The sequence below is a fragment of the Gouania willdenowi genome, chromosome 8, assembly GCF_900634775.1.
Source record: "Gouania willdenowi chromosome 8, fGouWil2.1, whole genome shotgun sequence".
NCBI classification, from domain to species: domain Eukaryota; kingdom Metazoa; phylum Chordata; class Actinopteri; order Blenniiformes; family Gobiesocidae; genus Gouania; species Gouania willdenowi.
Window position 1 is genome coordinate 31,606,748 of NC_041051.1, and position 26,714 is coordinate 31,633,461.

A 26,714-nucleotide genomic window follows, 5' to 3' on the forward strand; every position below is an offset into this window, starting at 1 on the left:
ATTTTCTTATAAAAGCTCAGATGTTTGACGTTTTTCCTCTGATTCTGGTAATAATGTCATTAAATGAGATAAAGTGACTTTATTCACCTGATCTTTTCTTCTCACCAGGCTTTTGGAAACATCTGGAAACCCCTGATCAGGTGTGTGTGTTAAACATCCTGTGTGTGTGTGTGTCTCTAGTGATGTCGTTGCACTGGGCTCAGAAAAGCGATGATGACGATGTGCAGCTCTGCTCTGACAGGCAGAGTCTGAAGAGACGTTAAATGTACATTTAAACCCACGGAGGACGTTTAAAATAATTTAATTCACTAATGTTTTCTTTCTTTTTTCAGACTCGTCTGCTGAGCGTGAAAATACTCCACCGTGTTTGTTCTGATTAAATAAAGAATAAAATTGTAAGAAACTGTTTTCTTTGTGATCCTTACATTTAGTGTGTGTGTGTGTCCCTTTGGTGGGTAAATGGAAGTACGACACTAAACTAAACACCTACACACAGTAATAAAGTTAAAAATTGAGCAGAAATTAAAAAATCATTAAATGCAAGGTTGTGGTGAATTAAATTTGTAATCACGTATTGATGATAATTACAATTAATTTCTACTACAGCACTTTTACATTTGTTTGATTTATTGTGAAAAATGTTGATTTTTGGAATGTATTGGTACAAAGTGGGGAATACTACAGAAAGATAAAGAACCACTGCAGTAATACCAGTTTAGAAACATGAGAAACAGGAATTTGAAAAGTTTCCATTCAGATTAAAACCCATAAGTGATAAAACTTGAGGCTCATCAACAATTCGTCCACTAAATATCCATTATTTAGTGACAAAGCTCTATTAAAAAAAATGTTTTTAACCAGGTGGTTTAAACTTAAGTTAAACTAAGCTGTAGAATAATTCAGTTTTGTTTAAACTAGTGAAACCAAAATGCAATAACTCATATCAGATATTAGCAATTTTCGTCTGCATACACCTGCAGTAATCCATAAGTGTTTCCTATTTTAATAAAATATTGCAACTTCTCACAGAATTCCCCCCCAAAATGTTACAAACTTAAGGAATTCCGATATGTTCGATAGGCCAAATTCAAATTAATATACAAAAATACTTAAAAATGCCAAAAACAAACGTTCTTTCCTGTATTGATGCTCAGATTGGTCATTATTTTAAATGTTGACATGAATAATGATCACGAATCAGAAAATCCTAGTTTTGTGCTTCACTGTGATAAAGTTGTTCATCTCTGAGCGAGAAAAACAGAATTAAACAAACATGAATTGATCCCAAAGGGCAAAGCAGACGTAGTGTATGTGGGCTGAGAAGTTAAAAAAAACACACCAGCGAAAACTCAAGTCAACACATAAATTCACAGTTTTCTGTAAACTATAGAAATGCAGAAATATTTAGTTGCAAATTGTAAGAAATGTCAGAATTCCTACATATTACGTACGAAAGTTTGAAGATCCTGGAAATTAAAAAAAAATGTGTTTAGCATTGAAGAAGAGTACAGTCATTTCTCTGTCCTAGTACAGATCAAACTGGGCCGTAAGTGGCCCCTGGAACTAAAATTAACAACTGGGGGCCACATAGGGCCCTCGGTCCAATTTTACGCAGCATCCAAATATACTAAAATAACGAGGAGAAATACACCATTGTTCTTTCCAGTAGGCCAGTGTTTGTCAACCTTGGGGTAAGGACCCCATGTGGGGTCGCCTGAAATGTCTAGTAATTGATGACAAATATTTCTTGTAATATTTTTTATATATAAAAGGGAATGAAGGGGAGAGAAAGTCAGCAAATGTTCTATGAACCTGTGATAATCACATTTATTTATTCATCTGAATAATATCCACTGTTATCCAGGAACGTTTATTATTATTATTATAGTCATCTTAAAGATGGAAATCCTTTTTAAAATCGGAAATAAAATGGATTAAAAGTGACCAAAATGGTGGAAAAGATAGTCAAATTTAATTTAAAAAAACCACAGAAATAAAAAGCTGCAAATTAGAAACGGACAGAAAAAAGTAGTAAAAATGGTTAAAAGTGGCAACATTGGAACAATTAGTTTAAACTGGCAAAAAAATTGTGTTAAAAAAGGTATTAAATATGGTGAAAAGAGGTTAAAAGTAATAATAATGGGTCAATATATGTAACATTAGGTGGAAAGTGTTTCTAAGTGCTGGAAATGTGTTGAAAGTGTAAAAAATGTGCAGAAAAGGCATTGAAATGTGATGGAGAAGCGTCGGAAATGGGAGAAATGTAAATAAAATACATGAAAAGGAGCAAAAACATTACAAGAAAAAGTGATGAAATATAATAGGTTAAAATATGGCAAGTTTGGCGTAGTTGCAGAAAAATGCTGAGAAAAAGTAAAAATGGCCTCAAATCGTTAAATATCTTGAAGACATCTGGCAACCCCCTCCCAGTGTTTTAAGTCTGATCCCAAGGTTGAGAACCACTGATTTAAAGGGCCGTATTCAGTCCCTGAGCCTTAGGTTTGACACACGTGACCAGAATGACCCTTTTTATATAAATAAAGGAACGGTTTGGTTTTTAAATGAATGATTGACCTGAAGTATCACGTGACACATTAATTCAGACAATGGATGGTTTGAGGAGAACATGTAAACTCCACCACACACAAAATAACACGTGACATCAAAAATTACCAGCCCGCGTTGCTTTATTTCTTTATTATAACTAACAATGTCTTCTTCTGTTAAAACATTTGAATTAATTCATATATATCCATATGAACGTGTGTGTGTGTGTGTGTATATGCAGCTCACATATACATAAATATTCTATAGGTTACCTTCATCAGTTCTTTCACTTTGTTTTTTTATATCTTAAACGATCTCTTAAAGGAGAAGGAAATGCTTTCTACTGAGTCGGACTGATTCCTGCAGATCTGCACGCCTCCAGGAAAAGTCCTGGAGGAAAAATAAAGATTTAAAGAGCAGAGTGAGGGACGCAGGAAACGGGTCGGACTGCGTGGAAAGCAACATAGTTCATAAATAAATAATAAATAAATAAATAAATACAGGGTTTTTTTCCATTTCAAACATTATTTGGAAGACAGAGATTTTTTAGAACTTTTGTGATATTTTTTTTCTTTTTTTCTTTAAAACATCCTAAACCAAAAGATGACCTTTTCTTCGTCCTTATTGCTATTATCCCTCCGCCTCATAAACTAGTCCCCTGTGAAACGCCTACTCTGGAGTGGAAATAAAGATGGAGTGTGTTTGATAGATGGACAGAATAAAGGAGAGAGAGAGAGAGAGAGAGAGAGAGAGAGAGAGCCCTTCATTGGTCAGCTGTGGCTTTTAAACGTGAGCGTTTCTCAATGTTATGGTACACCAACCAAGGCACAAAGAGGGGGTACGCCACCACATTATGGCCACTAGCAGGTGAAGTATCGTTCCATTGGTAATAATAAACATAATAATGACCTGAGATGTAACAATAATATCTGTAGAGAACGAGTGCTTAACGTAACGGTGCAGAAGACGATGGTTTTGAATCAGATAAAGACTAAACTAGACTGTATTTACAAGGTGAATATGTAAAAATAAAAACCTGTATCTAGATTTGTTGACAAGTTTGTTCTTTTTACTAATTAAATAAAAAGTAATAATGCAGGAAAACTAGAAGACTGACCTTGAACTTAAATATGAAGGTCACACATTGAACGGAAATGTTGTTCAATGGTACCAGTCTGAGCACTGGATCTCAATTTGTGGCCAAGTTATAGGAAAAAAGTTCTTTTTTTTTTGGTGACGTCATGAACTTTGACCCCTACTGATCTTTTTACTGGGAGGTCGTACAACTTTTGTCCAATGAAATAAAATACTCCACTTGAGATGAGCGTTTCATTCATGTAAGCATCAAACTTGTACGATAAATATTTGTAGAGATATGGAAAATTTTAGTTTTTAACACTTGACGCGACCTTGACCTTGACTGCACATCAGTGACATTGTCCCTATGAGATGACATACGTGTCATTAGTGCTATCTGATAGAAAATAATCGCCTCCAGCAGTTTTACGACCCGCGGGAAAAATCCATCCAATCCAAGTAAGTTTTAAGCGTCAGATTTTTGAAGGGCTTTGGTGGAACGTTTAGAACAAAACAGAAAAGAACAAATAAATACTTGATATATTGTATGTTTTTTTAAAGAAAATGATAAGTAGTTATCATGTTGAGAGAAAAATGATCACAGATAAAGAAATGAAACGTCAGACTGTTCCATAATTAAACAGAATAGTTTACTATACTAATCATGTAATATGTATATGTGCTTTATTATAATACAATATTAATATACTATACTTCATTTGAATTTATTCAGACAATTTTTTTTCCCCAGGAAATTTACTTTGCAATGAAACATCAAAGCGATCGGCAGATGCCTCTGAGGAAAACTAACAGTTGGCAGTCGAAACATGTCAGGAGAACAAAGTCAATTTCCTGAGAAAAGTTATCTGAATAAATGAAACCTTAACATATTATACTATAATAAACTTATAACAATTATTATAAACCAGTACTTTGATATGTATTATAATAAAACTGCTGCTTTTACTGCAGTTTTTCACTATATTGAATAAATATTGCACTATAATGATGTAAATAAAACTACTTGATTTTTATTTATTAATTTGCATATTGTTAAATATCATAGAGTGGTTCTTTAATGTGATGGATTTGTTGTTGTCCTGATAATAAATATGAAATAAAGAAGCTTGTAGCTTTGTGTTGTTAGTCCCTGAAGTTCTGAGATTTTTACCACTTGTTTTCTACTGATTTAATAGTCACACTGTAAACTTTAGTTTGATCTATTAAATACTTTTTGAGATATAGATAATCTAGTGGGGGGGGATGTGTCAATTTTCGTGCATCCTTATTGTGACTATTAAATGACGGAACAATTGGTGGAAATTTCAGAATTTATTTTAGACCGTAGTGCGTGGATCATTTGTTGAAATAACAATGATCGACCCTTTGGTAACTTGAGATTTCTGCTGAAGTTAACATAAAAAAACTAAATGTGGGAGGAGTTAATGAACTGTATTTAATCCATAACTGAGTATTGCATCTAAGAAATGCAAACAAAATGAAACGGTTTCCTTCCGTAACCAACAGCGAGCTAGGCTAAGCTAACTGCCCACTAGCGCCCCCTACAGTCAGAGAGTGGAACCCCTGAGGCTCTAATAGCAGTAAGGACGATGACGGCCATGTTAGATAAATAGTAATAATAAATCTCTTCATATTAACGTCAGTGTTCCAGTGTTTCCCATTGAAAGTTTTAAAAACTGTAAGAAGAACGGTGGTATTAAAATGTTTCTCCTCTCCTCGGCTTTAGTTGGAGCGACAGGAGGAGCAGGAAGGACTGAAAATGGCAGTTTGTTGGTTTTCTTTGTTTTGTATTTTCTCTTTAAACTCCTTCCCTGCGCATCAAACGTCCTGCGGTGGTTTTCTGTGGAAGTCTTTCTGGATGAATAAAATCCTCTGGAGGTTTTGGTCTCCGCTCGGCTAGCTGGGGTGGCCCCGCCTCCCGGTCCGGGGTCCAAACCCAACGCGTCCGTATGGAAGGTGTTCCCACGACACCAAATGCTGTGTGTACTGTCCACTACACACCGGGTGGGTGTGTGGGTGATGCATGCAGGCATGTATAGAAGTAAAGTCGTGTGCCTGTGTGTGCATATCAATGTTTTTCATTTTCTTTTTATGTTGTCGGTCTGGGCACTTAATATTTTTGCTACAAATCTGTGATACAGTGACCAGTCTGTTTATACTTTATATATTTATATATATATATATATATATTTATATTTATATAAGCCGTAGTAAGACTTTAGATAGTAAAGAAGCTATAAATAAAACACGTATGATCTGGATCACGAGCCCTACCAGTGTGAGGTATAAACACAGCCAAAGCCAGACTTCCCCCGGCTTTGAACCATCGACCTTTTCCAAAGACGTGGAAGCTGTCTTGATAATGTGCCGCCCTGCCCTGCGTCGTCCTACATTCACTCTCTCACTCATCCAATCATCATCATCATCATCGTCAGCACGCGTACGGACATGCGCTCGCTCACACAGGAAGGGGCGACCGCTGATTGCACTGGATATGTTCCGCTCTAGAAACCTGAAGAAGAGATGAAGAAGGGACGAAGAACCATCTGGACGAAGGACGAGAAGACGACGGGATGCCCCCCTCCCCCTCCGTCTCTAGGCTATGAGGCTATGATTGTCCCTCCCCAGTATTTGGTTGGACTCGTCTACTCGCCGTAATCTCTGCTGCACGTTTGGATGGAGGAGTTTTTAGGACGCGATGCTAGTGTGGCCGTGCATGCATGTGTGTGTGTGTGTGTGGAGGAGGGCGGGGGTCGTCAGCCCTTCTCCTCTCCGTCCTCCATGTTTTTGGGGTGAAATCTGTTGCCTCCTCCTCTGTAGTCGTATGAATTCCCTGGTGGATGACTCCACCTGTGTCGTCTCTGTGTTTATGAGGAATCAGCTTCGACTCCCATCGTCCCTCCTTCGTTCAGATTGTCCTTCCCGTGGTGAGAGGACGGAGATGGGAAACGGGCTGCTGGACAGTCTGGACACACAGAGAGAGAGACGGAGAAAGAGTGAAACGGTTGTCGCCTTCTTCTTCCTTTAGGACAAGTTCTACAGAACTGTAAACGCGACTGAAGCGACTAAATTACATTAAAAATCAATGTAAATGACGCCATCTCAAGCGACCTTCCTTCAAATGACCCGACTTGTACTATTCTGGCGACTAGGTCCTGCACAAAATTTCAACTTCAAGTAAGTTAGTAAGTTTTATTTATAAAGCACTTTTCACAGATAAAAATCACAAAGTGCTGAGCAAACATTTCAGTTACATCCCGTCCAAAGAAACATGAAGGAAGGGGTAGATGGAGGTAGAGACAGGAAGGGGAAAAGAAAGGATTGCCAGCCCCAGGGGCGTACGCGTGTGAGGCCTCTGTAGGCGCCTCACATGCTCCCTTGTAGCTTGCAGAGAGGGAGGGGGGACGGAGGGCGGGCTGGTGGAGGCGTAAAAGAATAAACCCTTTGCTTTCCCTCTGAAACAGTCAGATGATATGTGACAACCTTGGTAGATCTGGTTCAGAAAACAAAAGTCCAAGTGGCGATGGGGAAGAAGGGGGGGCGAAGGTGGGGGATGGAGCGTCAAGTCTGCATTACGTCCTCTGTGAGATAGAAGACAGACAGCCAGCCTTAAGTGGCTAGCGTGTGGGGGAGGCTAACGATTTGTTTATGATTCAGGCTAGCACACTTTAGGTAGCCTTTAGTCTTTGGTCTCCAGCAGGAAAAACCACTAACGTGACCTCAAACTGCAAGCCGAGCAGTTTGAGGTCACAGCCGCTTCAAGTTGGTTTCAATCTTGCGTAAACGCTCCAAAGAAGCCTCCTGCTTACTTTTGAGTTTGTTCATCACATTAGTCTGAGTGTTGCGTGTTCAAGCATCAACTCCCCCAGCCGTCACTGTCTGTAGAGCTGAGGCAGCAGCCCCTCCCTCCTGCTACAGTGAGACGGCAGCAGCAGGAGGCTGTACACTTCCTCACAACCACTACCGGGGCAAAATTAAAGCGGTTAACTTCTTGAATAAGACTACATTCTTGGAGAACTCATACTTTAGTAACTTGGTAAGTTGATCATTTAAACCGTAAAAGCGGCGTTGTCTATGTTATGTGCTGTAAACGTACGGCCAGAGAAGTAGTGATCAGCCCGTTCTCTGGCCTGTCACTATCACGTCACTGGAGCGATGAAGTGATGGATTGACCAAAAAGCGCCACTATGTTCAAGTGACTCATCACGGTTGATTGTAGTCACTAAAGTTGTGTTTATGATGACACACAACTATATCTATCACTGAACCCAGATGACTGTGGTCCCATAGAGGTCTTGTGTGATTACTTGGAAAAAGTAAAAACTGCTGGATGAGTGAAAACGTCCTTCAACGAAATCATGACAATCATGGACACAGGTCAGATAGTGGAGCCCAGAGCTCACAGTAAACAAGGTGATGCTGTTTTTAGTTGTTATGCTGCAAAGAATTGGAACAAACTGCAGCAGAGCTGAAGTCAGCATCACATGTGAAGATTTTTAAATCAAAGTTAAAGGCACTTTTTTCTCTACTGCGAATGATTGAGAGAGAGATTTTTAATCATGTTATTGTTGATTTAATGTTTTTTTGCTGCGGATTTTAATGTAGTAGTAGTAGTTTAGTTTTATTTGAAGCACACAATGAAAAAGTGTAGAGTTTGTACAACATATGACAATTATTAATTATTCCCAAGTCTTAATACAATAGCTTTGGTTTGATCCACTTTCTTACACAACACAAGCACATATATCTTTATACATTTAAACAATATGTTAACAACAAAAAATACAGTTAAACCAACTCATTTTCCTTCATTTTTATAATGTTCAAAAATAATTTCTTTAAATTGTTTTATAATTGGACATTCCTTGAGCTGCTCATTGAAGCTGTTCCACAGTTTCACCCCTTGTACGAAAACTTCCTACTGTGTACCATCGATATTATTATGAAATTTTCCTCGTAACGTAAACCCTCCTTCCATCTGAGTAAATAACTTTTGTACATTTTGAGGTAAATCATTGCCCTATATGGAAATCCACCAGATCTTTAAATCTTATTCATTTGGACTCTACAAAATATATATTAGTATGTTCCCTATAATGATACTTAAAGCTCTCTTCTGTAAAATGTAGTGTGAAGATTTTAATGTTCTTATTGATTTTGAAACTGTTGAATGTTTTCTGTTGGATCATGTAAAACACAGGAAACATTTCACCAAAACAATGACGTTATTTCATTCACATTATGTCACTTTTCAAGTTCAACAGTACATTCTGTTTTCATTGGTCGATTCCGTGATTCTGTTAACGTAGAAGTCATAAAGCCCTAGAAATATCTTTAAAGTCATTTAGAAATCAACCTTCAGCCCTAAACACACAGAATATCTCTTTAGATCGTGGACGCCGCCATTTTGGAGAGTTCAGCCAACCAGCGACTATGAACGGCCGAATAATAGTGTCTAAGATTTTAGTCTCATGCCGTCAACAATAACTAATCTACATTTTTATTAAAAATGTATTTTTAGTTTGTCATATTTCTTCATAAATTAGATTCAGGAGAATCTAACAGTTCACACCTAAAGCCTTTCATTTAATAATAATCATGATTTACGTGTGGCGTTTAGGGTCCGTACCTGTCTATCACACATCTGAGCGCTCTCTCAATGTTCATCCTGTGACCAACCCGCGTCACACCCAGATCCAGGAAGTCGTCCTTGGTGAGGGAGGGGAGGTGGCTGCCGTCGATCTCGTTGTCCAGGAAACGCTCTCTGTGCTCCCCCAGGTTCAGGTACCCCAGCCAGTCGGCCACGTCGTACTTGGTCCAGTAGGGCAGCGGTTTGGAGGCGAACGGCTTGGTCGGGGACGGGGGCGGGAGGTGGGGGTAACTCAGACATGGAGGAGGGGGGAGGGGGTGTAGAGGCGGAGATGAGGATCCGGACAGGAAGTGAGTCGGCGAGAGGGATCGAGAAAGAACCAGGGTGGAATTCGGAGGGGGCGGCGCCCCAGAGGGGGCAAACAGGGGAGGTGAAGGTGAAAAATAGGGGTCTCCAAGGGGGTTCCCTGGTGACGGAGGAGTGATGGAACCCCGGAGGTCGTAGATGGCACCGTACAGAGGAGAGGTAGGGAGGAGGGGGAGTGACGATGGACGTGGGGGGGCCTCTTTAGGCCTCTCAGACGGAGAGATGAGGGGGCTGGGGGCTCGTCTGCGCTGCAGCATGTGCGACTCGGCTTTTCTGGACTCACGACTTGGGATGAACTGGAACTCCAAGGCTTTGTTCCGATAGACAGGTCTGTGTTTAGGTGAGGTGGGGTACGGGGCGTAAGTCGTCGGGGACAGCGGGGAATGTGAGCGAGGAGGCTGGGGGGCGGGCGCAGGCTGGGGGGACGGGGATCGACCCCAGTTGGGATACTGGGAGACAGGAGTCGGAGAAAGTGACAACGATGGTTGGGACAAGGAGAGAGGAGACGGAGACTGGGACCGAGCGGAGGGGGGGCTCAGAGCGGGAGCAGAATCCTCAGAAAACCTGAGAACACAAGAAGAACAATATAGAAAACTAAAATATACATTCACAGAAGAAAGGATGATGAAGTGGTAACACACATTTTAAAGAAGCTCATTTTGTAAATAAGAATTTCTGGCGACCCCCAAAGATATTTTTTTTCTTTCTAAAATTAGATTTGTAAAAAATGTTTTATTTTTCTGCATTTTAGTTGAACTAGATTCACAAAGTGAAATTATATAAATACACTTGTTTAGGATAAATTAAAAATTCAAAAATCTATTAAAAGATTTTCTAAAATTTCAGGCGATCCCACATGGGGTCCCAACCTCAAGGTTGAAAAACACTGATTTAGTGGCTCCTGAATTGATTTTTTTTCTATAGTTTTTATCATTTCCGGTCATATCACACCTGGGGTGGGACCAAAACTGACACTTCATTTGTTAATTTTTCCCTCTCAAGTACCCCCATTTGAGAAACACTGCCATAGAACACCTGTCAAACTCATGGCCTTGGGGCCAAATTCAGCCCTTTGGAGCATCCAATTCGGCCCGTATGAGAAAATAAAAATTAGAGAGAAAACATGAATCATCGTGTGAATCATTACAGTTAATTTTATGGTTAAATTGTTGAAAAAACTCAAAATTCTTACAAAATCCTTCAATTTTCATGACATAATATTTCCCTTACTTTAATAGAAATTGGTCACAAAATCTACAACATCATTGTCGGTTTCTTACTTATTTTTGTATTTTGTGTATACATAAAAGTGCAAATTAGGATTTAAACTCATATGTTTTCCAGCATAAAATCTGTGCCCCATCAAACTGCTCCGTATTGGGCCCCTGAACTAAAATGAGTTTGCCACCCCTGCCATAGAAGAAGTGTCAGCTTTTAAACTAGGGCTGGGTGATATATCGAGATTTAAATCTTTATTATTATTTTGGCTAAAATGTTACTGAATCGTTTCGGATTGAATCGTTCTAAATTAAAGAATATCATCCATGTATCCAGTCATTGCTAAAACAAATTGTTACACCCCTATTATTTATAAATTTTTTATAGGTTTATTGTATATTGTTAAAATGTTGTCCTTTCTGCACAGGGTGTACTGTATATTTTTGAAAGTGGGATTAATAAAGTATAATGTAAGTGTTGGTATTGACGTGCGTTGACGTGTACCTGTGTCTGCTCAGAGGTCTCTGACTGCTCCAACTGTCTCTGCTTCTTTGCTGCAGTTTCCCACTCAGCTCATTGATAATACTGGGCTTCATACAGGAAGACGGCGGGTAAATCTTCTTCCCCTCTAAAAGCGAACTGGACTGAACTCCTCCATCAGCGCTCAGCGAAACCTCGCCCCACATGGGCTTCATCTCAGGCGTGCGCGGTCGATCGAAGTACGGCGAAGTGGGCCGTCCCAGATTCTGCATATCCTTCATGCCGTAGCCATCCTGCCCGCTTTCGTTCTCCGCCGCTCCTTCCTCGACCTCGTTGCCCTCCTGCTCGTCTCTTTTTCTGTGGGAGTGGAAGGAGGCGGGGGCAGTGCTGGTCTGTCTGTGCAGGTCGCCAGCTCGGCCTCCGTCCCTGAAGCGATTGGATTTGGGATAAGTGGAAGCTGCTGCTGTGGCGTTTTGCATCTCAAACGTCTGACCATCCAAGTAGCTCATGTAGGACTCCAGAAAGTCTCCCCTCTCCGCCTCCCCTAGTCCAGCCCCCATACGTCCCCCTGCCCCTCGAACGCCGACTCCACTCAGAGCCAGGATGCTATCGAGGTGATGGTCGCTACTGCTGCGACTGTCCAGCTCCTCGATACCAGAGTCCACCACAGTCTCCTGGGACTCACCTTTCTTAGCGGTGGCGGGGTGACGGTGGTGTTCTGCGGCTTTACGACTCCCAGAGGAAGAAGTCATGTGCGTGGGGTTGGTTCGCTCCTGGTAGAGCTGGGAGGAGGTGCTTGTTGCTGTGGCAGCAGTGGTCGTAGCAGCACAGGTAGCGGTCGTGGAATGCAAGGCAATGCCCCTCTGAGAGAAGGAGGATGCGGGGGGACCCCGGTAAGCTGAGGGAGGTGCGACTGAGTGTGGGGGTGGCGTGGGCGAGGAACGACCCGTGGCTTGAGTGCTGTTGTAAAGATGGTGGGATATAGAGAAGGGTCTGTGGTAGGATCCGGGAGGAGGTGGGGGTGACACAGAGGGTGGGGGCGGTGCGCCTGAGGTGGGGCGTAGAGTGGAGGGCGAGTGAGACTGCCGGGGGTTCGGTGACGTCTGTGATGGGGACAGAACCGACTGAGTGAGGTTGGCCACCTCGCTGTCGTAGGACGTGAGGCTGGAGGCGGTGGAGTCCCCGGCTTGGGGTGAGGTCAGAGGCGTGAGGGCCGGATATACGCTTACAAAGTGTTCTTTTTGGGGCGGTGGAGGCGGCGGCGGGGGAGGAGGTGGTGGAGGCGGCGGGGCTTGCTGTTGGCGAGAGGCTAGGCTATTGGAGAGCATCGCACGGTGCGAGTATCCCGTTACTCCTCTGTCAAAGCTGTTGGCAAATTCCAAAGGAGGCGGGAGAGGGTCGGCATAGACAAACTCATCATCAGCATCCACCGAGGGAGCAGGAGGAGGCAGAACCATAATACTGCTCCCTGTGGTGTTGGTTGTCTGTTGGCTACTGGTGGTTGGAGGAGGGGGAGGGGTAAGAGACAAGATGTAAGCCTCAGCTTGACTTTCCATCCTGAGATAAGAAGGTCTCTGATGCGTCTGAGACTGCGACACGGGTTGAGAAGCGTTACTCGCTGCTGCCGCATTGGCTGCGATCTGCTCTGCTCTCCTCATATAACCGTCTCTCTCTTTCTCCCTTTCTATAGATCTCTCCTGCTCCCTCTCTTTGAAAGATTGTTGGTATGACTGAGACTGATAGTGGTGAGTGTGCACAGTTTGATCTTCTGAGAAACGAACCCTTAAACCCTCTCGAGCCCCTCCGCCCTCCCGCTCCCTCTCCCCGCCACCGCCGCCTTCGTCACCCCAAACATTCCCGACTCCTCTGAGAATTCTGGGCGAGGGCGGCCGGCCAACGGTGGGCGTGGTGGCGGCGAGGGAGGAGGAGGTGACGAGGTAGGAGCTCGAGGACTGCGCGATCGACGACACGGGCTGAGAGGTGACAGTGGAGGAAGAGAAGGCCACACTCTGGCGAGTAAAGTGATGATCGGCTCCTCTCCGCAACCTGCTGTCATCCCTCAGAGCGCGTTCCCTGGCAGCCAGCGCCAGTCCCAGAGGCGACATGGGGTCGAGAGCTTTCCCTGTCAGAGGATGAATGAAGGTAGTGGTGGAGGTGGGGGCTGGCTGTCTGCCTGCTACTGTGTACAGATCAGTAGGCACAGACTTGGGCTGATAGTCGAGGGCGTGCGAGGCGTACTCGGGCAGACCAAAGGCTGGAGGCATGCTGCGAGTGTGATGGATGAAAGTGTCTCCGGAGAACATCCCCTCATCGATGGACTTGGATGGGCGCAGTCGTGCTGCTGAGCCGTCCGCCTGTGCGCTTAGTTGATGTTGGGACATCTGAGTCCTCATCCCCTCCCCCATTCCGTCACTCCCTCCCATCACGTCCTCGTCAGCAGACATGAACAAGGACGCACTCTTCCTCCTGGCTTCCAGGAAGCGCTCCCGGTCTCTGCGAGCAGCCCCGACGATAGCAGCCCCGAACTGGCTGGTGAAGTCCAAGTTCTCCTGGGCCTGCATTGAGGGTAAGGATGGAGGCGGCGGTGCTGGGACCGAGGGGGGAGCAGGGGGTGGTGGAGCAGGAGTGGAGGGAGGATGGGGGGTTTTGGTGTCGTCAACCTCTCCTGCTGCGGGAACGTCTGCCTCCACGCTGCTGCCTTGGCTGCTCCGCCCACTGCTGCTGGTGGAAGGAGCCTTGACAATGATGGTGGGGATAGGAATGGAGCTTTTCTCCAGGGAGCCTTTACCCCCCAGGGTGCCTTGACTCAAGCGTAAATCCTCCACCTTGGATTGTTTGACGAGGGGACCTTTACCTCTTCTGGCAGATCCTTTGGCACCCCCAGCTGCACTGCGGTCTGCACGCTGGGGTTGACCCTGGGCAGTCTGTTGTTGCTGGGCCATGACAGTGCCAATGCCGGATGGGGGGATGGCAGTGCTGTAGCCTCTCCTGAGACCTGCTGCTTTGGCCCCCACCCCTGCACTGATGCCAGCTCCAACAGGCTCCCCAGTGTAGGCAACCTTTCGCGACGCAGTCCTGCTTTGAGCAGTGTGTGCAGCTGCGTGTGCATAAGCGCCCCCGTGGTCCCCGGGACCGATGGTGGCACCGCCCCCCACCCTCTCCCTGCCTCCGTGACCAAACTGCATGGCTTGGGAGTAGGGCTGGTATTGCCCTGAAGTGGCTGTGGACTGGGACATGGAGACGGAAGGCTGCTGGGACGACTTAGTCCTCCAACCCAGAGGTGGAGCCGAGGAGAAGGGGGGTTCTGGTGGTGCCGTGGTCGGTGGAGGAGGGATGTCATCTGGCCCGGGAACAGACAGACTTCGGGTGAATTTCATGGCCGGAGGATGCAAGAACTGCCTCTCCTCCTCAGGAACCCCTACAACGTATGAACAATAAAAGAAAAGAAAAGAAAAGAGAGAAAGCAGATATTAATTTGGGATTAAGAGTTCAGGGGTAGAGAGAAGATCAAACAAAAAATAAAATCCAGAAGTTCTTTATGAGATTGTCTGTCTAGACTAGTGGTTCTCAACCTTTTCAGCCCCCGCAAATCCTAAAATAAAGGTCCCAGAGAGCGGGGACCCCCACTGTAGCTGAAGGTGGTTGAACACAGACATGAACATTGAAGAACAGTCATGTGGAGACAGGACCATCTATAAGGGGGAATAACGGGGAGAAGTTTTTGGGGTCCATCCATAAAGTCAGTAAAATGATGGTCCATTGTTCTATGAATCTGTGATAACCACATTTATTTATTCATCTGAATAATATCCACTGTTATCCAGGAACGTTTATTATTATTTGCACCATAGTATATAGTCATCTTAAAAATGTAAATCATTGTTTTAATCAGAAATAAAATGGGTTAAAAGTGACCAAAAAATGGAGGAAAGTGAAATGGGATTTAAAAAAACCATAGAAATTGGTTAAAAGTTGCAAATTAGAGTGGCCAAAAATTGACAGAAAAAGTAGTAAAAAGGGTTCAAATTGGCAATATTAGAACAATCAGAATCAGAAATGTTTTTATTTATCCCTCAGGGGTAATTAGAAAGGCAAAGAGTGGCATATAAAAAAACTCAATATAATAATAATAATAATAATAATAAAAAATAAAAACAGCACTAATAATAATAATTATAAACACACGCAAAAAACAAGGAGATTGTGAGGTAAACTGAATAACAAAGTGCAAATGAATGATAAGGTGCCAAATGCTCATGTATGTAAATAATAATAATAATGAATAAAAATAAAATAAATGTATTTTAGGAAATGTTTTAGGAAAGTGGCAGGCCATCTGCCACTTTCCTAAAACACAACTGATGGGCTTGAGAAATTGTGAATGTGGTTCAATTGGCCAAAAAATAAGCATGAAATATGGTGAAAAGAGGTTAAAAATTACAAATGTGGGTCAACATATGTGACATTAGGTGGAAAAGTGGTGAAAATGTCTTGAAAGTGAGAAAAAGTGTGCAGAATAGGCATTGAAATGTGATGGAAAAGTGGCTGAAATGGGAGTAATGTAACAAAAATGTATTAAAAAGAGCAAAAATATGGAGAGAAAAACTGATGAAAATACATGAAAATATGGCAAGTTTAGTGTTGTTGCAAAAAAAAAAAAAAAGTGTAACAATGGGCTCAAATTGTTCAAAAAAACATTTGTTAGTTTCTTGAAGGCATCTGGCAACTCCCTCCCAAGGTTGAGAACCCCTGGTCTATAGTACATGCCAGTATGTCTGTCCTCTATTCTGATGTTAATACCAACTGACCTGTAATACAGAGCAGTATTTTTATTGTAAACTGACCACAGAGTGTCTTTATATCTAAAGGGAAAGCTAGAAAAGCTACAAAAACCCACCTGTTAATAAATGAGAGAAACCGAGATTAGTGACATGTAAGTAACTAAACAGAGAACAGACAGCACACTACAGACCTCTACTGACCCAGAGGACAGACAGACAGGCAGACAGAACAAACAGACAACCTCACCAATGGATTTCTGCCGCAGCATACCGTGCGGTGGGCCGTGACCTAAGGCGTACTGCCCACGGTCGTAGCCCAGGCCCAACCCCGACGACATCATCCCTAAAGTCGACTGATCCCCGTAGTTTGGCTGAGAAGGAAATAGAGTGGAAACAATGTAAGTCAGCGTACTTGTAAATTCATAAATAAATAAAACCCACTGTCTTGCTGAAGTGTGTACTGTACCGACCATAAATTACTGCTAAAAACAACTTAATATCATCTTGTTCCTTATGAGGAAACCATCTATAAAACGGTACTGATTTGTACAGCACATTTAATACACAAGGCAATTCCATGTGCTTTACATGAATAAAGAGTGCAATACATGTATGTATGTTAGTATTAAAATGTGTATACAAGTGTATATGGGGCGCCAAATGTAAAGTTGCGCATGCTAAAACATTAAAACATTTAAATTTAACATTTAGATTTAGATTTAACATTTAGATTTAGATTCAACATTTAGCATTTAGATTTAGATTCAACATTTAGCATTTAGATTTAACATTTAGCATTCAAATGTAGCATTTAGCCTTAGATTTAACATTTAGATTTAGCATTTAGAGTTAACATTTATATTTAATGTTTAACATTTAAATTTAGATTTAACATTAGATTTTAATGTACTTTAGAACAGTAAATATCACAAATATTGCTGTAAATCTTGTCAAAAGTAACCTAAAAAAATACACGTGTTTTTTTCAACGTGGTTTGTTGCTAAATGTTGCAAATAGTTGCTGTTTATTTTAGCATGCGCAACTTTACAATCAGCACCTGCAAGTGTATGTATATATGTATGTACAGTATATGCACATGTATACATATTTATGTTTTAATTTTGTATTTCTTTTTTGATTTTTAATTAATATTTTGTCAATCGTTTCCGTTGTCTTTTGATACAGATTTTTGTGAACTTTGTGTATATACTGTATTATTTTTTCCTCATATATCAACGATTATTCAATTTTATTTGTTTCATTTATTCATTTATTTGACCTGGTATTTGTTTATTTGCTAGTCCAAATTTTGAATTATATGTGTTTATTGACATCAAAGGTTCTTGCTCCTTTGATGTTTTTTAAAAAAATAAATGAAAATGGATTAGTAAACGTTAAAAAGAGTTAAAAAATCAAGCATTAAATATGTTGAAAAGAGTAAAAATGTGACAGTAATGGGTCAACATATGCGATATTAGATGGGAAAAGTGGTGGAAAGGGTTTATAAGTGCCGGAAATGTCTTGAAAGGAGAAAAAATGTGCAGAAAAGCAGCAGGAATGGTAGTAATGTCGCAAAGCAAAATATGGCTAGAAAAAGTGATGAAAATATGGCAAGTTTGGTGGAGTTGCAGAAAAAGGTAAAACGAATCAAAAATGGGCTAAAATTGCTTAAAAAATGTTCGTAGTTTCTTCAAGGCATCTGGTGACCCCCTCCCAGTGTCTTGCGACCCCAAATGGGGTCCTGACCCCAAGGTTGAGAACTCCTGCTTTAGATAACAAGTGAACATCATGGAGAACTGTTATGTCGTTACCTTGTTTGTGGGCTTTGGGGTTTTCTGTTTGCACACAATGAAAGTCTGGATAAGTTGCATCCATTGTTAAGGACGAGTTTATAAAACGTGTAAATATTGACTGGACACACACCTCGTTGCCGTAGAAACTCCGCCCCCTGTCCCTCTTCGGCCCCTGGCCCCGCATTCCTGGCGTCTCATTGGTGCCAATCGTCTGCTGAGCTGCTGCAAGAATTTCGTCTAGTTTATCTGAGAGGAACCAAAGCATAGGAAGGGACAGACAGGGAGAGAAAGGAGAGGGAGAGAGAGAGAGAGAGAGAAAGGGACATCCGACAATGAAACAGAAAAAGGAACGGCAACAAAACCCAAGAAGACAATGTGCGGAAAGGAACACACTTGATGGAGGTGGACGAGAAAGAGAGGGAGAGATTCAGGGAACACCCACTGACAAACATGAGTGTCCTTACTCAGAGCCATCTGATAGACGGTCCTCTTCTTCTCTGTGACTTGGGAGGATTCGAATTCTGGGGATGCGGCGAGAGAGAAAAACACCACGTTAGCTCTGCGGTGTGTGATATCACCGATTTCTACAGGTTCTGAGCTTCACAACAATTGGTCAAAGCATTGCTGAATAACAGCCATGCGTAACGGCATCAAAGAGTGGAACCAAAAATAGTATTACGCATGGCACAGCAGAAACCTGAATAAAAATAGATAATATGTGTTTATTTCAAACCAAATTGCAACACCTAGAGGTCAAAGACAAGACTAACAATGACTGGAATCAGACTACAGATTTATTGTTACTCAGCATCATATATTTCCAAAATTTCATATAATCTGTAACCACCAAGGGTCTTACTTCAATCTGGAAAAATTTTTTGAAATGCACTATAGGTCATGTAGAAGCTTTAAAAAACTTTATTTATTAAAGTATGTGATTTTGGAGAAAAAAGGCTTGGGGTAGAAGAGGTTAAGCGGGAGAGCACTGGAGCATACCTGATTTTTTTTTCCAAGGGGTAGCAGCTGGAAGGAGGACAAAGGGAGACTTGAGTTTTGGCAGGACTGAAAGTGTGACAGCGTTATTAACACTGAATACTAAACACACACATTCAGTGGACTCGCTCGGACAAACCGAGTCATACACCAACACTGCGAGACAGCGTTAGCATGCGTTGCACGCTCAGGCCAGGCACATATGTTGCACATGCACATGGTTCAGAAATAACATTGTGATCAATAAATCAGGGAGTGCAACTAACTGGCTTTTAAGGGTAAATATACTTTTTTTTTTTGTATATTTCCAAATCAGTCATTTCACTTGTACTTAAGTGCGTTTAAAAAAAAAAGTAATTTGTTACATTTGCTGAGTACATTTTTTTGTTTTAAAATGATCAACGGATATTGTGCAGCTACAAAAAAATGAAATGAACAGACAACAATCAAATGCATCACATCATAGCCAACCAATCAAAATAAACATACATTTTTGTTTTATGTTTTTGGGCAAATTTTGTGGATTTCTGTCGTCATTTTGTGTTAATATTTGTATTTTCAATGCTATTTTGTGGAAAATTGTCATCATTTTTTCTTTTCTCCAAAACAAAATTGCCTATGTTCGTTAGATCGATGTCAAATAATCAAATAAATATGCAGAAATGTTGAAAAAAACATTTTTTTTGAGCCATATTGTGTATTTTTGTTGTTATTTTTTTTTGTCATTTTTGGGGATTTTAATCATCATTTTAATCATGTAAAATGAGCAGGACAGTGTCTCTCCAGGACCAGAGTTCTAGCTATCTCGTGGGTCTGATGTGATTGGTCGGTTCAGCTCAGTGCTAGTAGACGGTTGTGTCTAATGTTGTGGCTGATCAGTGCATGCCTCTACTAACACACATGAGCACACTCCCACCTCTCTCCACTGTTAGACGGTTAGGATCCGGTCAGCAGGGAAGGAAGGAAGGAAGGACAAAAGAAGACAAGGAGAAGATATGGTTAGCGTTAGCATGTTAGCATTAGCATGTGCAAACAGGGCGAGTCTAAGGAGGAGCACAGAGGAAGAATCCAGGCTGCGTAAAGTGTGTGTGTTCCATGAAAAGTGACAGAAAACTCTTTAGAAGGTGCTTTTCTTCAATGTTTGGACTGAGGTGCTCTGAAGCAGGGGTTCTCAACCTTGGGGTCAGGACCTCAATTGGGATCCTGAGACACATGGAGGGGGTCCACAGATGCCTTCAAGAAACTAAGAATATTTTTTGAGCAATTTGAGCCAATTTTTGCTTATTTTTACAATTTTTCTGCAACTACACCAAACTTGCCATATTCTAACCCATTTTCATCACTTTTTCTTGCCATATTTTTGCTCCTTTTAATGCATTTTTGCTACATTACTTCCATTTCTGCCACTTCTCCATCACATTTCAATGCCTTTTCTGCTCATTTTTCCACTTTCAAGGCATTTTCAGCATTTATAAACCCTTCATATGTTGACCCATTATTGTCACTTTTAACTTCTTTTCACCATATTTCATTCAGAATTTGTCATGCCCATTTTTTACCAGTTTAAACTATTTGTTCCCCCTCCCCCTCAATTTCTGCCACTTTTAAGCCAATATTGACACTTTGAACCCTTTTTACCACTTTTACCATCTGTTTTTTGGCCACATTAATTAAAACCCCATTTCACCACCTTTTCGACACTGTTTGATCGCTTTTAACCTATTTTATTTCTGATTCAAACAAGGATTTACATTTTGAAGATGACTATATAGTATGACCCAAATAATAGTAAACATTCCTGGATAACAGTGGATATTATTCAGATGAATAAATAAATGTGGTTATCACAGATTCATAGAACAATGGACTTTATGGCTGGACCCCAAAAATCTCTCCCCTTTATTCCCCCTTATAGATGGTCCTGTCTCCACATGACTGTTCTTCAATGTTCATGTCGGTGTTCAACCACCTTCAGCTACAGTGGGGGTCCCCGCTCTCTGGGACCTTTATTTTGGGGGTCACGGACTGAAAAAGGTTGAGAACCACTGCTCTGAAAGATGATTTCCATTTTATCGTCTTTATTTTGACTTCTATGTGAACTTGGGCACTGCACCAATTTGTTTAATAAGCCTCAGAGCCAAATTAATTTTAATGCATAAGAAAAGGCATATGGCAGCGCCTCGCCATGCTGCGTGCACTGGATTATTTTTAGGAAAAACAACAAGGATCACAGACAAAAAGTCTGACAGCAAAATCTAGTATCCAGGTGCAAAGACGACAAGGCAATTATTCCTCAGCCTCACACCTGCTGCAGCGTTACACTTATTCTACCTTTATATGTCAGCGACTATCAGCGTATGCAAAGAGTAAAGAGTCCAGCGATACATAAGGACAATGTGGGTGCAAAGTGAGCACTGAGGCTGCAGGAAGGTGAGTTCAGGGGGTTCACCCCCACCCCCCTGTGTCATGCTTTGTGTCGGTCACACCACAAAGAGAAGAGTGAGGGGAGAGAGAGAGAAACAAAGGAGGAAAGAAAGATTTCAAAAGTGAGCCACCATTATTAACACCGTTATAGTCTCATTATTCACAAGTGAGTGAGCTGAATAAATCCTTCTCAACACATCGATGCCATCGGGAATTGATTACGGGAAAAGTTGTGAATCAACCTGCTGATATTCTAAGTTGGTTAGATGTAAACTTTTTAGTTAAAGTAACATTTTAAGCTTGAACCGTTTGATTCATTTGAAGAGCGAATAACGTGTAGAAAGTCAAATCCGGCCCTTTAAAACATCCAAATCGGCTCCCCCTTAACTCCCCCTTAAACAGTGCGCTGACACGCTCTGGTGGCTGAAGTTAGCGAGTCAATCACAGACTGTTGAAGATACACAAACCCTGATAGTGCAGCAGATCGTGCAAATTATGATACAAGCATGAAATTTGGTTTGGTTGTTCTCTGGGGCACGTTGATGAAATCTGTCCGATAGGACATTTAAAAATCCAAGATGGCGGCCATTTTTCAAGATGGTTCCCAAATTAGCCTTCCGGAGGTCCTTTTTTGGATGGACAACATGAGTTGAATGTACTTATTTATTGGGTAAAAAATCCTCATATTAATGTTTTACAAATTAATTTTTTTTGTTCTACCCCATTTAAAGTCACAAACTCCAACTCACCATACTTGAAAACATAGGAATGGACACAAAGATCAAACAAACCAAAAAACTACACACTAATATTTAAGAGGCGATTTTGGAGGCTAATTTGGCAGCCACCTTGAAAAAACGGCAGCCATCTTGGATTTTCAAACGTCTAATCGGACAGATTTGATCAGAAGCCTTATCCACCAAATTTCATGCTTGTATCATAATTTGCACAATTCCACTCAAATTCTGCTTTTATCCACTCCACTATGAGAAAAGAAGTTTTTTTTTCGGGTCACAACTGTTTTCATCCTCTTTCGGTAAAACAAAAGAGGTTTAAATCTGCATTTTTAACTTTTCCTGATTATTTAGATCAACTGAAAGCAGCACAAGTTGTCATTTTGAGTGAAAAAGTTACTAAATGATCTAAAAATCAGGCTGAATGTTTCACTCCAATAGAAAACAATGGGATGTTTACAGGCAGTGGGGCCGTGTGACATCATCAATCACATGATTTAAAGATGGAGGAACACATACTCTAAAACTATAAAATAGTCCCATTTTTAAAAGTTAATTAAACAAAAATGGTGCAAAATAATGTGTTTTGTTAGGCAAAGATCTTCTAATAAGGTCATTTCAAAGGTTTTAGGCCAAATTTGTGAAAATAGTGAAGGGTTTGAATGTACTGCGGCCAATCCTCTTAGAAGTTCTTCCTCTTCTGATGGACTTTGAGCAACTGTAACTGTAGAAGTGATGCTTTCTGTACTTGAACGTTTAATTTGTTACATTTATAGGTATCGCATCTCGGCAGGAAAGATGCTTTTTTTGACAAAACCGATTATAAGAAAATAGAACTCATCCACCACCAATTAAACACAAGCTCTCCCTATGAGCAGTGAATGGGGGCGTTGACCTTCACCGTGCTCTCTCCGCCCACTATTTCTGCCTCAAATAGACACGGCATAGCCACACATAGTGTTGTTACTATAGCAACAGACCGAGAAGAAAGTTTTCTTTTCTTTTATTATTATTATTATTACTCATCTAAATGAGTTCATCCTAAAAGTTTGTCAAAGATGTTGGATGACAGGTGACAACCAACGAGGGACGTAGAGTAGAGTAGCACACAACACGACGCTAAAGTCCAGGAACTTTCGCCGTGACGGTCGCGGTGTTTGGGATGTCTTCAGGTGACGCCCACTTCCCCTGCAGTCACTGTTGCCTTGGCAACAACCACAGCCTGTGTGTGTGTGTGTGTGTGTGTGTGTGTGTGTGTAGAAGGGTTGGAGGCACAGGAGCAGTGAGGGGAGTGCACGAGGTAAAGAGAAGTGGTGAGGCGGAGGGAGCACACGGGTGTTCTGGGTGGGGTTACCTGTAGTGGGGGTGCTGGTAGTGACAGTGTGGAACCTCTGAAAGAAGTGAAATGCATGGAGACCGTCATCCACGACTCAACAAACATCTCCTCCTCCTCCTCCTCCTCTGGCTGCTTACAGTTTAACTCCACGCTCTTCTTCACACTTTCAGCATCTTTAAAAACCCCCATCAAAGCCTCCTCTTCCTCTTTCTCTTCCTCCTCCGTCTACACTCCAGAAAAGTTCAGATTTAACTCTTTCCCTTACCCATCTCCTCCAGCTCTGAAGTCATGGACTTGGACCGCAGGGCGATGGCGGGTGTGCTCAGCCTCTTACTCTGCTGAGGAACTGGAAGGAAACACAAAGACACACAGCGTCATAGCGTTTGACAACAGCCAAACGTGGTCTTCGTCCACCACCATCATCACTTACTTTTCTTTCTGGTTCCCTCTTCCATGTCGGGGTTGCGTGTCACCATGACGACCTTCACCATGAGGGTGTTGCCGCCCTGTCGGATCATGTTGACCACTTGCCGGTGACCGACCTTCACCACGTTCTGGCCGTTGACCTGAGGATAAAACATGTTTTTATCCTTTCATTAGTTTAAAGCTGCTGGAAATACACATTTTAATCAACTAAAGACTATGGCTGTGTTGGAAATGTCACTCTGTACTCTACACTAGGGTGACCAAAAGTCCTGTTTAACCAAAGACCAAAGTTCCGGTTTTCAGTGTTTAGTCCCGTGACCCTATCAATTTCCTCCAAACCATTGATTTGTCCACAAGCTCAGTCCTGTTTGTCCCGTTTATTAAGAAATGAACGTATGTTGCCGCTTACGGAGAAAATCCTGAAAGCAGCAGCAAATTTTGGTTAAATCGTGATCTCTGTGGACTGTCAGCTGTCAATCACAACAGTTGCCATAGTAGCACATGCATTGACATTATTACTCGTTTGCTTCCTCTAGTGCTTTCTCCTTCAACATGACAAAAAGAAAAACAGCTTTTTTTTTCAAAACAATTTTATGTTAACTTAAAATGTTGTATATATAGTAGTCCCTCGCTATATTGTGGTTCACCTTTCGCAGATTTTTTTTACAGTGCAATTTTGCATGCATTTTTTTTTTTACAGTGTATGAACGCGCATTGTGTTCTGCATCCTGATTGGCTAATGCTTTGTTCACCCACCAGCGACACATCCAACTCAGTGAGTTTCACTGTCTGCTGAAGCGAGAAGCTGTGCTCCTTTTTCTCCTCTCATAAACATAAACCACCAGTGAAAAAAGCCGGTGTGATTAGCGGCTAATACTATGCTAGCTCAGTGCTACAGAGAGAACTTTTACCTGCTACTACCACCTCCTCACTGATTCTCCTCTACACCTAATCCTTCCTCGTCCGGTCCTGGTTATAAAGGGCGTGTCCTACAGCTCCAGGTGGTCACACACAGCTTCTACTCCATGGTTGAATGGGTGAACAGACCGGTGTCCGTGTTGACATGACGTCATCGTCAATAAAGACTCTGAATGCGTTCGGCATCAATATCTGATCACTAGCAGTGTGACTCTGAAGTGCTGTATGTTTGAAAACAGGTTTATGTTTTAAAATCTACTAAAGTTTGAACTTTGAGAATGTTTAAACAGAAAGAAATGTTAATTCCCATTTGAGAAAAATGTATAATGTGTGTGGTGAGGGGTTTTATAGCCTTACAACATGTATAATAGTAAAAAATAAAGCTGACTACTTTGCAGATTTCGCCTATTATTGCAAGTTATTTCTAGAACGTAACCCCTGGAATAAACCAGGGACTACTGTACTGTAAATCTCATCCACCACCTCCTATATTTTGTATAATCATTATATTCAGAGCTGTTGTTCTTGTTTTGTTTAATGAAAATCTAAACTTGTAATAAAAAGAATGAAAAAAAAAAAAGAAAAACTTAAATTGTTGCTTTTTTTTTTTTTTTACTAATGGCCACTGTCTACTATATACTATAAGTATGATTAGGATGATGAGCGTTCCCACTGAAGTATACTTCCAAGTTTCCCAAGATGCATTTGGAACCTACAACGACAAAAACCTTGTTCACACTGAGGCTAAATATCTCTGTTGATTCTCCACCTTTACTTTGAAAGTTCTAAAAACATTTTAAGTGAGAAAGTGACCAAATAGAATATCAACATGTGCTCATTTAATCCATAAAACTCATATAAACACATTTCATAGATCTTCAGAGACCCTCCATTGTGCGACTGACAAAACTTTTGGTTAACTTCAAAACAAAAGCCTTATTTACATAAGAGTTTAAAAAAAAAAACTAATAAAAGACAAGAAGAGATGCTTTTCTCTTTTTATATCTTTTCTTTAATAATGTTTTTCTTACCCTTGTTCAGGGATTGTCACAATTATGCAATACAATACATTTATTTATTTCATTGTAATAATGAAACACGCATTAAAAATGTATTTAAGTTTCTTTGGATCTCGACTGTTAACACTCCATTTATTAGCATTGTCGGAAAAGTTTCGCCCATTGCATTGTGGGATGTGGAGTCCCATAGACGGACGCATTGATTCATTCATTTAAAAACAGGCCATCGATCAAATCCAACACATTTATTTAAGAATTGTTTATTTTAAGGTAAATGATAGACAAGCGTCTATTGTCCTGTGCTCACTCCCAATCAGTAAATCAGTCCTTCTCACCTCAATGAGGAAGTCACCCATCCTGAGCCCAGCTCTCCAGGCCACGCCCCCCTCATCCACCGACTCCAAGTACTGCAGGGCAGGAAAGGCCGGGGTGGGCGTAAACTCTTCGATGGGAGTCTGAGCTGAAGAAAAAGAAGAAGAAGAAGCAGCAGCAGACACCAGAGCTGCTTTAGTATTTAATATGAACCCTTCAGGTGAGTTTCTATTCAACATGTTTACCTTTGGCCCCTCGCAGCACAAAGCCAAAGCCTTCGCTGTCTTTTTTCTGCAGAAGCACCGTCTTCTCTTTGATTATGTAGTCGCTAGAAGAAGGAGAAGAAGGAGAAGAAGGAGAAGGAGAAGGAGAAGGAGAAGGAGAAGGAGAAGGAGAAGGAGAAGGAGGAGAAGAAGAAGAAGAAGAAGAAGAAGAAGAAGAAGAAGAAGAAGAAGAAGAAGAAGAAGAAGAAGAAGAAGAAGAAGAAGAAGAAGAAGAAGAAGAAGAAGGCAAAAGATGGAGTGAAAAAAGGTCTTCACGACTTCTGAGTAACATATAATAGGCAGTTTAGTCAAAAAGAACAGGAGCCTGATCAGAGCTTGCTGGGGCCAAAATACAAGTCTGTCTGTTACCGGCAGATACAATGTATATATACTTGAAGAATACACGTCATACATCT

The 26,714-nt window shown here is 41.4% G+C and overlaps 1 protein-coding gene and 1 non-coding gene across 11 annotated transcripts in view; one reads left to right on the forward strand and one right to left on the reverse strand.

Moving 5' to 3' along the window:
• Positions 1-171: 171 nt before the first annotated feature.
• On the forward strand, positions 172-259 carry LOC114469101 (small nucleolar RNA SNORD88). The gene has a single exon (XR_003674726.1). It is a non-coding gene; the product is annotated as a small nucleolar RNA SNORD88 (small nucleolar RNA).
• Positions 260-3,894: 3,635 nt separating this feature from the next.
• Positions 3,895-26,714, reverse strand: part of shank1 (SH3 and multiple ankyrin repeat domains 1) — a 102,494-nt gene continuing 79,674 nt past the window's right edge. For 3 of the 10 annotated variants that reach the window (XM_028454571.1, XM_028454579.1, XM_028454580.1), the window contains 13 exons: positions 26,281-26,363; positions 26,059-26,183; positions 23,791-23,926; positions 23,626-23,706; positions 19,783-19,791; positions 18,870-18,896; positions 18,338-18,394; positions 18,004-18,119; positions 17,892-17,915; positions 16,328-16,451; positions 11,324-14,717; positions 9,275-10,165; positions 3,895-6,610 (listed from right to left, as the gene is read on the reverse strand). In XM_028454571.1, coding sequence (XP_028310372.1) covers positions 6,523-6,610; positions 9,275-10,165; positions 11,324-14,717; positions 16,328-16,451; positions 17,892-17,915; positions 18,004-18,119; positions 18,338-18,394; positions 18,870-18,896; positions 19,783-19,791; positions 23,626-23,706; positions 23,791-23,926; positions 26,059-26,183; positions 26,281-26,363 — 5,155 coding nt within the window. In that variant the 3' untranslated portion in view covers positions 3,895-6,522. The remainder of the gene's footprint in view (positions 6,611-9,274; positions 10,166-11,323; positions 14,718-16,327; positions 16,452-17,891; positions 17,916-18,003; positions 18,120-18,337; positions 18,395-18,869; positions 18,897-19,782; positions 19,792-23,625; positions 23,707-23,790; positions 23,927-26,058; positions 26,184-26,280; positions 26,364-26,714) is intronic. The other 7 variants (XM_028454575.1, XM_028454573.1, XM_028454574.1 and 4 more) reach the window with 7 other exon arrangements.